Source organism: Arachis stenosperma, chromosome 7 (assembly GCF_014773155.1).
Source record: "Arachis stenosperma cultivar V10309 chromosome 7, arast.V10309.gnm1.PFL2, whole genome shotgun sequence".
NCBI classification, from domain to species: Eukaryota; Viridiplantae; Streptophyta; class Magnoliopsida; order Fabales; family Fabaceae; genus Arachis; species Arachis stenosperma.
In genome coordinates, this window is record NC_080383.1 from 14,410,432 (window position 1) to 14,427,171 (window position 16,740).

The 16,740-nt window shown below is 29.7% G+C and overlaps 1 protein-coding gene across 1 annotated transcript; it reads right to left on the reverse strand.

The window, feature by feature from the left end:
- Nucleotides 1-3,730: 3,730 nt before the first annotated feature.
- LOC130939446 (protein SRC2 homolog) lies at nucleotides 3,731-4,693 on the reverse strand. Its single transcript, XM_057867550.1, has one exon. It carries the CDS (start codon nucleotides 4,691-4,693, stop codon nucleotides 3,731-3,733), a length of 963 nt encoding a protein of 320 aa, XP_057723533.1.
- Between the last annotated feature and the right edge of the window lie 12,047 nt (nucleotides 4,694-16,740).

The window sequence follows — 16,740 nt, forward strand, 5'->3', positions numbered from 1 at the left end:
TTAAATTCAAAAAGATATAGCAAATCTAATGTTTATAAGAAGAAAATTCACATCATATTTTTGTTGGTGGAAACCACATATATCCTTTTTGGCAGACGGCTGGAAGTGAGCCGAGCTGAGTTGAATTAGATCAAGTTCAAGTTCAACTCATGAAAATTAAGCTTAGCTCATGACTCGACTCGTTAACAATTGAGCCTATTTGGTAAGCTCAAGTTCGTCTCAACAAAAGTTTACGAGTTGGCTCAAGCTCATGAGCTCAAATAATAAGAACATAATCTATAATTGTATATGAATAAATTATAACTTATATATATTAAAAAATATTAAAAAAATTAATATATTGTCTATCTATTAATTATAAATTTTTATTTATATCTTATATCAAAATTATATATAAAAAATAACTATAAAAGTTTAAACAATTAAAAACATTAATATATATATAAATTATATATTACTATTATATATATATATATATATATATATATATATATATATATATATATATATATATATCTATATGCATTTAATCTAAACTTTTAATATTATATATATAATTGAGCCAGTTCACGAGCTAATGAGCTGAGCTTATCTAAGTTCAAGCTCGGCGCATTTAATTTATGAGCTCAAATCCAAGTTCAAGTTCGGCTCACCAGCTGACGAGTTTAGCTTATCGAGCTATTAACGAGTCGAGCTCGAATTGGCTCATAAGCTGACTTGACTCACTTCTAATCCTAAGCAGAGGTAATGAGTAAAAACCTAGAATACGTGACTCTACCGCTTATGGAAAAAAATATATTTGATGTGAAAATTCACATGCAGTTGTTTTTATATAAAGTTGATATTTAAGAATCGTCAGATAATTTGATAAATTTGACTTAATTACTATTTAACGATTTTCAACTATCAACTTTATATGAATGATACTGACTGTGAGTCTTTACCTTATTAAAAAGAATTGGTAGATACTTTAGTGATAGGCACTAGTACATGCAAATGAAATTAGGAAGGAAGTGGTTATAATGTTAAATGTAGAAATCAAATGCGAATATTAATATTAGCAAATTAACCGAGAGTCTGCATCGTACAATAAACTTTAGCAAAGTAATGAGGTCTTGGGTGTTATCGGATTTGAAACCTCCTCTCCTAAATCATTCTTTGTGAATGTGTTCATATCAGGGAGTATCCCAAACATGAGTTTTTCTGTGTCAATTTTTTGGCATTTGGTGTGTCTTCCAAACATGGTATGAAGATCCAAATATCTAGACCAAAGAAAATGAAAAAGAAAAAAAGAAATGGATCAACACATTCAGGCCAACCTTTTTTTTTTAAAAAAAATATCAAAATATGAATCCATGTGATCCTTGGTAGTGCTACCAGCCTAACATTGTTTTTTCTCATGGTATCTTTCAATTTGACAGGTCAAAGACCTAATCCATCACAAATAAAAATTTTATTTAAAAAATTATTACTGACCAATAAATTATTATATGCATAATACAATATTCAAATTCCTTGACACTTGCTTAAAAGACAAATAAACTAACTACTCCATCAAATTAAGTTGGTTAACATCCTGACATTTAGTTAAAGGAATAATGTGCAAGAGATTGTGATGTAGGCTTTTCTTTTAGATCTGATATTGTAGACATGTAAAATCTAATGCGTTGTGACTAGTGGGCTGTGAACATGGACCACATAGCCCAAAAGATTATCTGAACCAAATTAGTCGCTATGGACACGGCCCAAAAAGTGGATGCTAACAGCCAAATACCACAAAAAAAAGAGCAGTTAACACCACCAGATACCAGCATCAACATACCACTCCGAACTCTTCGGAAAGTTGAATTAGACTTAATTTCAAGTGATTTTTCAACAATACAAACGGAATTTCAAGAGTAAATTATGTATCTTAGTCCTTGAAATTGTGGGACCAAATCAATTAGTCTTTGAAACTGAAAAATGCATAATGTAGTTCCGGAAGTTGCAAAACGTATATCCTGTTAGTCCCTCTTCTTGTACCGTCTTTACCCCGGTTGTATGAAATTATGGTCAAATCGTCGTCTAGGATTGATTTATCAAATCTCTTTTTTTTTTTCCGCCCCCATTATGCCCCAGCCGGACAGGCTCAGTCAAAACAGTTCCATATATGCCAATTTCGTATACCAATTAAGCCACAACTTCATAGTGTCCACATCAGATAAACTATTAGAATTTAGAATGGTCCACATCAATATAAAACTAACGGGCTGAAGACAATAGATATTAGATAGAAAGACTATCAAATGTCCAAAAAAAGAAAAAAAAGAAAAAAGAAAGACTATCGAAATTCACATTTTGTAATTTTGGAAAGACTATCCAAACTGACTTAACCATGCAGCCTCATTCACTAAAATAAGCATTTACCGAACTTTGCATGAGGAAGTAGGAATAGTTATATTTTCTGTGGGGCAAGATACATTAACAGATTTTGATATAAAGCCTAATGGATACTACCTAATCACGTGTATAAAATGTTTCACCCAAATCGATGGGGACTTATTCTTTTGCAATTTTTGTTTAGGATGACCCGAGGGGGCTTGTCAAGGTTTTCTGGAAAGAAAGACATGCTTCCTAGATATATATATATATATATATATATATATATATATATATATATATATATATATATATATATAAAAAAGAAAAAAAAAAGAAATAGACAACAGATTATCTGACTTGGCTAACCAAACAAACCACTATCAATTATCAAGCTGTGCATGAGTCTGCTTAAGTCCATTGTAATGGTAGTTCATCAATTTCCATTTTAAGTTCAGTTCCTCTTTATTGTTGAATTCAGGAAATCCCAAGTCATAGAGCAGTGATATGCATATAGCAGGGGAAATCCAGCAACCATTAAATTCAAAAAGCTCACATTTAGTCAACGAAAGTGCGATCTCTACCTTGCATCAGTCAACTAAACCCTAAACTCTACATTTAGTCATTCCACCAGATGCACAGATTCACATGTTTATGACTTTTTCAAAATAGTAGTTGGTTAAGTCGAGCATTTTCACTGATGCGCTAATAGAAGATTAGATGTATATATAAAACTTTTAGCTTTGATAATATATACAAATTAAATCCAACTATTTAAACCTTATATAATGCACTCAAGATGGGTTTCTCAGTCATATATAAAACATGTAAAATTCACATCTACTACACACATCATGCTAAAAGTGCAAACAAAGACCTATCACAAGTTGAAGAGGAACAAAATTTCATCATCACAGAAAGTAACCAAGCTGGTGATTCACCCATTATAATGGCAAGCATCTCATATCAAACAAAAAAGACAAATGAACCAGATGCAACAATATACTCAAACATTCTCCTCTACTCTACACCAGCTATATACTTTTAGCATTCGAAAATGTGATAAATCAAACAAGCAAATAAACAGTAATTAGTCCAACCAAATATATATCATATATTAGTATTATTATTATTATTATCATCATCATCATCATCATCATCATCATCATCATCATATAGTAACGATAACGAAGCACCACATAAAACATTAGAAAAGTATCACAATAAATCATAGGTGCATTTCAAATTCCAACTCCGAGATCACACATATATATACAGATACACATAAATATGCTGAGAATCTGGGATAATAAAGTTAATTATCCATCAAATTTGAAACCTTTTTTTGTTTTTCTTGAGTACCTGAAAAACATCAATAATCTCCTCGGTAATCATAATCGTCCCTTGTAGCCATGCTTGAACTCTCAACCCTCTCAGCAATCTTGTCCTCCTCATACTTCATACCTTCTTCCAAAGCAAGCCCACCCAACGCTCCAGCAACAGCACCCACCGCAACCCCAGCACCAAGGCCCATCTTCCCAACACCACCACCACCCCCCTTGGGCTTATGCTCGTAAGAGGAAGAGTAATCAAGCGGGGCAGAAGGCCCACTAGGCCCAGCATAGCCCACGGGCCGATCAATAAACGGCCTCGAAGGATACGGCGGAACCGCACCGGAGTAACCCGGGTAGTACCCAGAGTACAAATCACTGTAAGAACTACCGTAAGAGGCAGAACCGTACGCAGTGTAAGGAGGAGAAGAAGGAGAAGGTGAAGGCGAGAATCCTCTGTAGTCACGCGCAGCTGGGTTAGGTACGTAACAGAACATCGGAGAATTGCTGTTATTAGGGTTAGGGTTTGGGTAGTCAGGAATTGTCTGCGATGGCGGCGGCGGCGGTAGAGGAGTTCGGCCGAGGAGTCCCAATTTGAGGTGGATCTTGCCCTGGGGGCGGCCGGAGGGTCTTGAGAGGGTGAATTTGCGGATGCGGGTGGGGTCGGAGGTTTCGTCAATGTCTTTGAGGGGGATTTTGAGGGAACCTACAAGGGGGTTAGGGGTATCAGAAGGGCGAGAGTGGAATACTTCGAGGGTGAGGAAAGTGTCGTGGAGGGGTGGGTAGGAGGGCGGAAGAGGGAGGGTGAAGCGCTCGTTCCAGATGGGTTTTGTGGAGCCGGAATCGTCGGATTTAGTGGCCAATCGGCGATCAGGGTCGACCCAGAACACGACGTAGGGTTTGAGAACGCCGTTCTTCCAGTTCACGTTTTTGAGGTGCTTGGCTGAGACGATCGTGAGGTCCAGGTCAGCCGATTTCGACGGAGGAGGCCGTGATGACGCCATTCGAGAAAAGGGGGAAAAGGGAGCTTTTTTTAGGGATTTTAGAAAATGCCGAGGCTTGTGTCGTGGTTTAGCTGTTTAAGTAAGGATAATGAGCAATTCGACTCTGCCTAACTTCCTCCTCTCCTACTCAAATTCCACTAAGTACTGTGGAGTGTGTCGACAAGGCCTGAATGCGAAGACTTACTAGGAAAAAAAAACAAAAAAACAAAAAACACACACAGCAGTAGAACCATAGTTGTCAGAACCGAACCGGTAATCAAACCGGTGAAGTTATTGGGTCATTGGGTTACTGATTCAACCGGTGGGTCACTGATCGAACCGGTTAACCCGGTATAATTAAGTAATTATGTAAAATTTAATTATTTTTTCTTTATTATAAGTACTTTTATTTTGTTTTTATAAAAATAATAATTATTTTCAAATTTTAATACTTTATTAATTAATTTATATTTATTGTATTATTGTATTATTATAAATAAAAACTTACATACAGTTAATTTTCATGTGAAGTTGATATTTAAAAACAGTTAGATTATTTGACAAGTTTAACTAAATATCATTTAACGATTTTCAATTATTAACTTCATATGAAGATAACTGCATGTGAGTCTTTACCTATTATTATATGCTACAATTATTTATTAAAAAAATAATATTAGTAGATATCATATAATCATAAAAAGAAAAAATAAATTATGGTAAATAAAATATAATTGATTTAAAAATGAGTGACTTTAAAATTAAAATTAATTGAATATAAGTAAAATAAAAAATTGCTATATGTATTCATTAAAAATAATATTAATATATTATATAATTATGAAAAGAAAAAATAAGTGAGTTTATAATTATTTTTAAATAAAAATATAATTAATTTAAAAATGAGTGAGTTTATAACTAAAATTAAAATAAAATAAATAAAAGTAAACTATTTGATGAAAGATATCTATATATATTATAATTTGCGCATATATTAATGAAAATCAACACAGTTCAGCAGTAAGAAAAGGTTTTGATCTTCCAGCAGATAGGGGTTCGAACCCCATATCACACATTTTGGATAATTTGCCTTTCAAACGGTTCGGTCAGACCGGTCTTACTGAGTTTGACCGATTCTTATCGGTTTACTCCGAATTTGACCGGTTCGTTCCGATTTTATACTTTGTACGGTCCAAATATCAAACCGGACCGGTACTAGGTCCGGTTCACCGGTTTTCCGGTCGAACCGGCCGGTCCGGTCCGGTTCTGCTAACTATGAGTAGAACTGAAACTAGAAACTAAAAAGCGAATTTTATAAATACTAGTGTACGTTCCTGTATTTTGTACAGATAATATATAAAATTATATTAAAAATTTTATTAAAAAATTAAATAATATATATATAGTAATTATTATTATTATAAATATTTTATAAAATTATAATTAAAATTAAATTCTCAAAATTTTTAATATTAAAATATTAAAAATAATTAGTATTTGTCTTAATCAATTTGAGTTTGTTAAGTGATCATCTCACTCGTCCGCTTAAACAACTATTAGAAGTTAGAATCTCGCTTTGTGTATATAGCAATCCATTGACTAGCGATAAATCCTTAATAAATAGAGTATCAATACGTGGTTAGACTTGGCAGGAGTTTTCGAATACGCAGGTACCCGACCCGTGCATACCCGGATGAAAAGGGTAATAACTTGATCCGAGTCGGGGCAGATTTTTTTCAAGACAGGGTATGGACGGGTTTAGAGTGTACCCGCCCCAAATATATACATATAAACACTTTTTAGAAATTAGAATTTGCCTCACATCACACATGATTTATAACTTCGGTCTATACTTTATAGCCATACAAGATAAACCCAATCATCCTCACCTAAAATCTTCTTCTTCTCGACTTCTTCACAAAAAAAAAAAAAAAAAACGCACAGCTCCTGTCATGTTATTGCTGAGTCCATCGCCGCTTAGGCGCTTACCTATTCACAACTCCAATCTTTATTCACAGCCAAAGACAGACCCACGTTTAATATAGAGGGGGCATTTGCCCCCACAAATTTTTTTTAAAAAAAGTAATACTTATATACATATATACCACTTATTATATTACATTTGTCTCAAAATAAAATATAAATAGTTATTTTGTATTTTATGTTAAAAAATATTTTGTTAAACTTAACACATAATAATAATTACATTGTTAAATTTGATTTAGTAAAAAAAAAAATAAATACACTCAAAAATTAGTGATAATTAATTATATTATATTAGTTAATTAATTAATAATTAAATTAAAACTTAGTTTTCTAATTAAATACAACTTAAATTATTAGTGATTTTTTAAAAATTGTTTAAGATAAAAAAATATATTATCTATGTACTGTAATTAGTTTAGTTAAAAAATTTATTTATACTATACAAATTATAATAAGTAGATTTGACAAATAAGTAAAATAATTGTTTAAAAATATATATAAAAAAATAATATTTAATCATGTTAAAAATAAAAAAAGTCCTTATAAATATTTTTTTGTTATTTTTAATATTATACTATGTATATGAAATTATATTTTTATTATTTTAAATATTATAATAATGATTGTGTGTATATTTCTAGTTCTTATTAATATGTATTAGATAGTTCTAATTTTAAATTTTGAATATATCTAAACCAATTTAGATTGATCAAGTGATCAACTTAGTCGTCCGCTTAAATAAGTATTGAAGGTTCGAATTCTGTCTCATATGTATAACAACTCGTTGCCGGCCAATTGTAGATTCTTAAATGGAATTCAAATTCATGACGAATTAGTCCTTAACTTGTTGAATATCGTGAGAAGCAAAAAAATATCTATATCTAAATTTTATTATATTTTTTGTCCCCATTACTAAATTTTTTTGGGTCCATCATTGTTCGCAGCTTATGTCATCATCGCTGCTCATCTCGTTACCGTCGTTGTTGAGCCCGTCGCCACCATTCTCCTGTCGAGTTTCTTTCCTCTAGGTAAATTTCCCCCTCTCTCTCTCTCTTTCTCTCTCTCATTGTGAGTCTGTTAAGTTCTTCTCTTCTTCTTCTACAAACTCATCACTTAGTCACTTTCGCTATGCCCGGATATTGCTGTTGCAGTTTCATCTGAGTCTGTCACCGAATAAAATAGAATTTTTATTCAAGTTTAAAATAGACATGCATGAGATCATTTTTGCATGTAATTTCTGAATTTTCTCATTCAAATTTGATCTATGTGGTTGAGTATTTTAGTATGGGATCATCGTAGTTTGTTGTGACACTAATGTGATAAAAGTTTCGGTAATTTCATAACTAATATATGAGATAGACCAGATTATTAAAGTAATAAGAGAAATAACATTCAGATTTACGCGTAAAATTTATAAGAGGTTATCTCAGGAAAATATATATTTATAACTCAAGTAGAAGATTGTTAGAAAATTATTATTTCTTAATATATTTATGGATAATACATATATTAATTATAATCGTAAATTAAGTAATTTCACATTAAATGACTTATATAACGGTGATCTCATTTATTGTCATAAATGTTAAATTAAATAAGTCATTATTACTTTTGATTTGGATAAATGAGATTAAAATCATAGATACTATTTTATTTGAGTTTTAGAGTTTAATGAGTGTCACACTCAAATATAAATAATGACTTTAGAATTTTGGTCTCCAACACATCAAACTCGCCTTTATAGCTCTTTTCCCACAGTAAAATTGTGATTCAGCCCTATAAAAAATACAGAAGGTTTTGGTTGACGAAGATCAAAGAACCACAAGAGCCAAGCTCTCTGATCTCAATCATACTCTCGAATGAAGAGACGTTTCCGCGCTCTTAGTTATATTTTTAATGATTTAATATGGATGATCTTGAGGTTAAGAAATCTTAAAATTTTCAGCTGAAATAAAAATTTTATTCAATCAAATGATAATAAATAATTTTATTGAATTAAATTATATTAATGTGATCATTGGATGATAAAGAATGCATGAAAATAAATAAATAATATTTTAAGAGTATAGAAATATTAAATTGTCATTTCAATTTACATTTTTAATCAACGATAATAAATATCTTAAATTAATTAAATTTTTACAAAATTTATACACCTAAAACTATTTCATTTTTTCAAAAATCTTTTGAAAATACAATGGTTCAATGAGAGGTTGACTATTGAGAATTGAATATAATATTTTTAAAGTTGTATTTTTAATAAAAAGATGTACTTAGTTCTATCCATCCTAAATAATTCTATATTTACTATTACTTATCCATCTAAATAATTTTAACATTGATAGAATATTATTTTTAGATGCAAAAAATTTAAAATATATTTATTCTATTTCAAACATTAATATTCATATTTAACTTTGAATTCCAACTAATATGACCAAAAAAAATATATTTTTTGTTAAAAAATTAAAGTAAAATATCTATAAATATATTTTTGTGCTTTAGCTTTAGATTTTTCAAAAAAATTTGGTAAGTTAATGAAATCAAATCATATTTCTATAACATATATAAGAATGTATATTACACATAAATAAAAAAAATTGGGTATAGTAAGAACAAATACATAAATTAAAATAAAATTTAGAAAAATAAGAACCAATAAAATATTGAAGGAAAGAAATATAAATAGAAGAGAAACAAAATAATTAGATGGAAGAGAAATAATTTAATAAATTTTATGTGTATATAAAAGAAGAATAAAAAGAAGATATACAGTACTTTATTTAATTTAGCAAGATTTATGAGAATAAATACATAAAATAAGATAATAAAAAATAATAATAAAAAAAGCTAAACATATGAATTAATATCAAAAAATAAAAAATAATAAAATAATGATAATCTATCATAATCTTAATCTTTTAATATAATTAATGAATAATAATATAATTAGTCTACCATAATATTAATATAATCTTTTAATATAATAATTAATTTTAATTAAATAATCAAATAAATTAAATATAAATATGTCTAATCTAATCGTATAAAAAATAGTAAATTTTTTATAATTAGAGATATATATTATTATTATTAGTGACATATAAATATTAAAATTATATTAATACATTAATAAAAATACATTATTATAATAAAAAATTGTAAGAATTAAAATAACTGAAATTTATTAACTTTAATTAATTAAATTAGCATAAAATAAGAAAGAGATGATTAATCAGATTATATAAATTAAAAAAATTACTGAACAAAGTAAATATCACAATAATTATATTATTAATTGAAAAATAATCTATTTAATCAATTCAAATTTTTATTAAAAATAAAAAACTAAAGATTATCAATGAATAAAAATAATAGGATATAATACATTAAAGAATAATTTTGGTAGTATAAATAATAAAATTAAATTATTATATACAATTTTTACTTTTTACCTTATTATGATTGAAGTTAACATTAATGGTAAAAAAAAACTAATTTTAAATAGTCTCAATTTGTATTTTACAACATAATTAAAGCACCATTCATAATTTTTTATTTTGTGTTAATCAATATTTTTTAAATTTTTTGGTTAAGTCTTCTGTGTTTTATGATTGATAAATTTTTTTTACAAAACAAAAATTTATGATGAGTTATTACAATTATAATTAATTAAAAAAATAAAAAAATTATAAAAAATCAAATAAAATATAAAAAATAGAATAAACAATTATTTTGAAACTAAAAATTTGTTCATTGTGCTAGAAATTCTAAAAATTTGTATCTTATTTATAATCAATTTTGTTACTCACTGTAACCTTATTATTCATTTATTGTATCTAAAAAGTATATAATGTCACACTTTATTTTCAAAAAGATGAAACTCTTCAAATACACGGGATAATATATAATTTAAGAACAATAAAATAAAAATATCTAGAATTTTATAATAGTATTTAAAATTTTCAATGACGATAATACAAAGTGTTTAAATCGACCAAATGAATTCAATAGTTATTCTTTGCACATCTTATTTAAATTTGAATCTTAAAATTTACTTTTATCTTTTTTTTCTAATATAAATTATATTTGACAAAAAATAGAAAAAAAATTATTAGACCAAAAAAATATCCGATCAAAAAATTATTATAAAGAGATTTATAATTAGAGAAGAAAAGAATAAAAGTATTAATAATAATTAATAAAAAGAAACGAAACTTGTATTAAAGAATGTTAGAAAATAAATAATAAAGTTCATATTAATAATAATAATGCTGAGGAATGATGTTGCTGTTTTAGGCTTCTAACCTTCGTCTTTGGCCATCTTTTTTTCTGTTCTTTGCTTCTTTTTTTAAATTATCAAGTCATAAAAAAAATAAAGAACAATTCAAGAAAACAAAAATAGTAAGATCGAAAACAGTAAGATCAATAGTAACTATACAAATCAAAATACATAAGAGAAAACAAACTATTATATGATAGAATTAACTTGGATATATTTCATCATTAAATAAACAAAGTTAATGCACAACAAAATTACATGTAAAGAGAAAAAAATAAAAAAGAGTTAAAATATCCAAAGTGATAAAAAAGATTTTATAGAAGACTATAAAATAATGAACTTCTAACTAAATTAAACTGTACTTATTATTATTAGAAAGGGTAAGAGAAAGAGCAGTAGAGAAAAGGTTTGTGTGTATTCAAGTTGTGTAAAATGATACAATATAGAAGGGTATTTATAGGTGCTAAGAGAATCGAAATAATAAAGACGTAATATCCTATAATAAATATTTAGATATGTTAAATAATGCTAATTGATCTAATTGATCCTAATTATACTCTAACAATTATATTCAATTAATTGATATACATAATATTAAATTATGTGATACTTAAATATCTCAATTAGTTGATATAATTAATCCACTGTAATAAATTGTATTTAATGAGTTAAAAGAAATAAATCATGAAACATTCTAAGAAACATGTCACGTCAACTTTATCATTAAGTGCAAAAATTTGATTTTTATATAATAGAATAAATAGAATAGATAGATATCTCATTATTCATTATTTTAACTTATCTATTATATATATATTTTTTTATATTTACCACTCAATATATTAAAATACAATTTATATATCTAGATAAGAATTACATAGATATTTAATTAAAAGAGCATTTAATTTTTTAAAATATAATAACAGTTTTAATTTCTTTGATTTTTTTTTATATTTTTTTGTGTATTTTTTTTAAAATAAAAGATAGCAAAAATAGGAAAAGATTGTAGTATTTATTGAAGAGGAAAAAAATAAATATAATTAAAATTCATACATTTAAAATGTGTTTAAACTTCAAAAAATGAGATGAGACATGAGAACCCAGAGACACTTGGCTTCAATGAATCTTTTTACACCATTCAACTCAGTGTTTTTTAGCTTTTTGTTTTCTTCTCTTCTATTTTATATGAATTTATCAGTGCCAAACATGCATCACATAGAGTATTTTTTTAACCCCATCCTAATCCATATATTATCTTTACTAAACAAAATATAAAAGAAAAAAAGACAGTAAATAAATTAAAGTTATTATTATTTAAAGAGACAGTAAATATATTAGTATTTTTGTATTTTAAATTAATTAAAATCTAAATGAAAGATAACATTAATTTAAAAAAGTTAAATTAAAATTAACTCAAATATTGATATTTAAATTATAAAAAAATTGATTTTTATATTTTATAAAATATCATACTGGCAGTAATTGTAAATATGACGTTACTTAAAATTAAATAAAGTAACACAGATAAAACAAATTAAAAAATAAAAAATAACTTAATCTTGTATAAAATTTACCTATAAAATTCTGTACCGAAAAATGAATTTAATTTTAGTATATTAATAATATAAAATATTTTATATAATCATTCAATTCAATTAGATTTATCTATTTAGGTTATTATTAAAAAATAAATTTAAGATACCAACATACAATTACTTTAAATTAAGCAACAATTATCAATACTATATAAGGAACACACTATTCCACTAAGAATGATTGCCATAAGGAATAATTTTCTAATTTTCTATACTAATATTAGAAAGTTTATATAATACTATATAATAATATTATCATTATCAATACTATATGATATCAAAACAAAAAACATCACCATGCTAATATAATATTATCAATATTATATAAATTATCTTTGTATTTATTTGTCTGTGCGTATATAATATTTAATTAACACATTAAGACATATATAATATTTTGTTAATACATATATAATATAAAGTGATTTACAAATTATTATTAATTCGTATATAATGTATAATTAAATTTAATGAATTGAATTAAAATAAACAATAAATTATTTATTTAATTTCAGACTTTATAAATGAATAAATTAATTAACTAATATAACAAATTATAATTAATATAGTAAAATTAATTAAGTAATATATATTATAATAAATTATATTAATATTTAAATATCTAATCAAATCAATTAGCTGATATAATTAAGTCATGGTAATAAGTTGTATTGAATAAGTTAAAATAATTAAATCAAAAAATACTCTCCAAAGCATGTCACGTCAGCGCCATCATTAAGTGCAGACATCCGATTTTTATATAATAGAATAGATAAAACAAAGATACTATTATAATAAAATGAAGATTAAATTACCAATTCTGTCCTCGAATTACCAGAACGCTGACAAAAATAACTTCTACTTTTATTAACGACAAAAATATACTTAAAATATTGAAAAACACAACAAAAATACCGAACTATAAATAAAAATCTATACTGTTAACAGAATTGGCTGACCTATCGAATGGATTCCGTTACACCTCTTCCTCTGCTTTTCTTCATTCTCCCTCACTCCCTCCCTCCCCAATGCAACTATAACAAAAATAAACATCATCTGCTGTCACTTTTTTCCTCCCTTAAACCTTCCAGAAGCTGCTGCAAGCTGCAACAACAACAACAACATATCTCAGTCACTCCAAAATTACAACAATGACAACAACATCATCTTCTTAGCTGAAGCTCATGCAACAACAACATCTTTCTCATTATTTCTCTCCTGAAATACGATGTCGTCTCTTCTTCCGCGGTTTTTCTCCCTCAAGTATGACAATGGTCTTGCTCTGTCATCTTGCTCATCCGCTTCTCCTTCTTCGATTCTTCTCTCTCGGCACCTCTCTCTTTCTCTCTCCTTGTTGTTCTGCTTCTCTCTCTCCTCAACGACGGCACCTGCGATGATACTGTCCTCTCCTCCCGTCCTCCCTCACTCCCTAAAGCAATTACAACAACAATAAGCAACATCTCATGACTCCCTCCCTCTTCCAAACCTCTCAGAATAGACCTTACGCCTCACCCTCTTCATCTCAGTCACAGTAATAATCAACTATAATTAGTAATAATCATCCATAATCAGCAATTCTACAATTTTTTATTATATTTTTTAATAATCTAATAAAAATAGAATCCAAAGAAAAAGAATGACAAAAAGAGAAGCTGAAGAGAGAGCTGTCCTAGAGAGAGGGACTATCCGCTGCTGGCTTACTGCGAGAGAGGAGAGTAAGACGCTGCAAGACAGGTTTCTGACAGCAATGGAGGGGCGGCGAGCAAGCAGTGACGACAATGATGAATCTGAGAGGAAAGATCGAGAGATCTGCTGCGAGAGTGAAGAGGGCAAAGAACTGTGAGATCCTCTTCTGACAACAACGGAGGGGCAGCGAGTAAGCAACAGTGGCAACAACGAGGTTTTGCCATTGAAGACAAAGAGATAACGTCGTGAGTTGATGAGCAATGGTTCTGTGTGTTGGAGAAGTGAAAGTGAGAAGAAGTGAGAAGAAAAAAAACGAGCGGGGAGTGGGGTGTGAGAGCGTGAGACAGAGAAGATCGGAAGGCAGCAGCCATAGATTCAGAGTAAGAGTGAAGAGGGTGAGGTGTAAGGTCTTTCTGGGAGGTTTGGGGAGGAAGGGAGTGAGGGAGAATAAAGGAGAAGCAAAGGAAGGAGTGTAACGGAATCCGTTTGGCAGCTCAGTTAACTCTATTAATGGAATAGATTTTTATTTACAGTCGGGTATTTTTGTAGCATTTTTTAATATTTTAGGTGTATTTTTGTCGTTAACAAAAGTGGAGGTTATTTTTGTCAGCGTTTTGATAATTCGAGGACGGAATTGGTAATTTACTGAATGAAGAATATATCAAATTATTTAATTATTTTTAACTAATAATTTTACATGAAAACAACTAAAGATAAATTTTTTTATAATAAAATATCTAAGAAGATTGTTGTTCATACCCTGGTCCAACAATGAGGCTCACGTCCAAATGAGCCGAAAAGACCAATCCAAAAATTGGCCTTCGCTACTCATTGACCTCTTCAGAAGAGGTCGGGTTCGACACGCACTCCACTTTAAGGAAGTCGGGATCAAAGATTAACTGGCAGATAACCCTTATTCAAATAAGTAACTGCCCCTAAAATCTCTCAACCCACTTCCAAAAGTCATATCTCAACTTTCTTAAGATAAATGGACAGTTATCATCCTTAAAGGTTGGAACTATTCCAACGGTGGTTATTGGTTCACCACTATAAATACACTGACACCCCTCAAGTATCGCCAAGTTCCAATACTCTATAAACCTGCTCTATACCCTTTGCTGGCTTAGGTATCGGAGTGTTCTTGCAGGTACCACCCCCAATTTCTTCATACACACAAGTCGGATGGCGGCTCCCTAACGCAAACCCAGTCAGAGACCTCCTCCTTCATACGATTGGGCCAACCTAACAAGTCCAACCCATTAATCTCCGGTTACCCACCGTAACATTGGCGTCGTTGCCGGGGACCCGAGAGATCAACTAGTAATGGCGGATGAATTCAACGAGGATAGAAACACAGCATCTGATTCTGAGCAAGAGAATCAAGACGCTGGCAATAACGACAGAGCAATAGTCACCCACCAAGGGGTGACCAACCAGAACAAAGAAGGCCCCTCAAGGGTAAAAAAACCCAAAGGGGAACTCCTCTGAGGGACAAGGATCAGGAAAGGAAGGGCAGCCCCATGCGACCGACTTCATGGGTTTGTTCCATGGCCACCAGGGGCGCCTGGAACAGTTGGAGCAAGAGCTGGAGCGACAACGAGAAACAGAGAGGAATCTGAGAAGCAAAATCGAGCGATGAAAGGAGCTTGAAGAAAAGCTCCTGAGACTAGAGTCTGCTCTTAAAGGTCGAAGCTCTCGCAGCGACCAAGAAGACTCTCCTTTGGGAGGAGAAGATCCATTTAGTGAGGATATAATGAGGGCAAAAGTTCCAAGGAACTTTAAAAGCCTTGATATGGACCTTGTTGAGTTAAGAAATTAACTAAATAAATTAAGTGATGACAAACATTATTTTTGGACAAAATAAATAATTAGTGTTGACTAATTATAATTACATGTTACTAATTATTTATTTTTTGTTGCAGGCCAAAATTTGAAGTACAGCCCAAATGGAATGAAAAATAAAATAACCAAGCTGGTGGGCTGAAAAAGCAAAAACAAAAATCCAAAAGAAACAAAGCCAAAGAAATCAAAACGGGCCAAGCAAATCATATTCATACCCAAGCCCGAATTGAGTTCAGCAAGCTTTTTCCCTCTCACTTGCTTTCACAAACTCAACGTTACTTTTTCTCTGACCATGTTAAATCACAGAAGCCAGAGAAAGTGCTTAGCTCCTAAGCTATTCAAAGAAGAGGAAAGAAAGAGTAGGTCAGGCAAGAAAGGCTGAGGTCAAATCAACAAGTTCAAGCCAAATCTGGTTTTAGGTAAAAGTAATCCATTTCCGTTTGTGTGTGGTGTGCGAAATTGTGATCACTACTTTTCACAACTCAAATAATCCCTAGTAATGGCCCCAAAAACTTGGTGCTCAATACCATGGCATAAACACAACTTTGCACAACTAACCAGCAAGTGCACTGGGTCGTCCAAGTAATAAACCTTACGCGAGTAAGGGTCGATCCCACGGAGATTGTTGGTATGAAGCAAGCTATGGTCACCTTGTAAATCTTAGTCAGGCAGACTCA

Excerpts from the sequence above, each read along its gene's own strand:
- LOC130939446 (XM_057867550.1), bottom strand. The coding sequence starts at position 4,693 with ATGGCGTCATCACGGCCTCCTCCGTCGAAATCGGCTGACCTGGACCTC.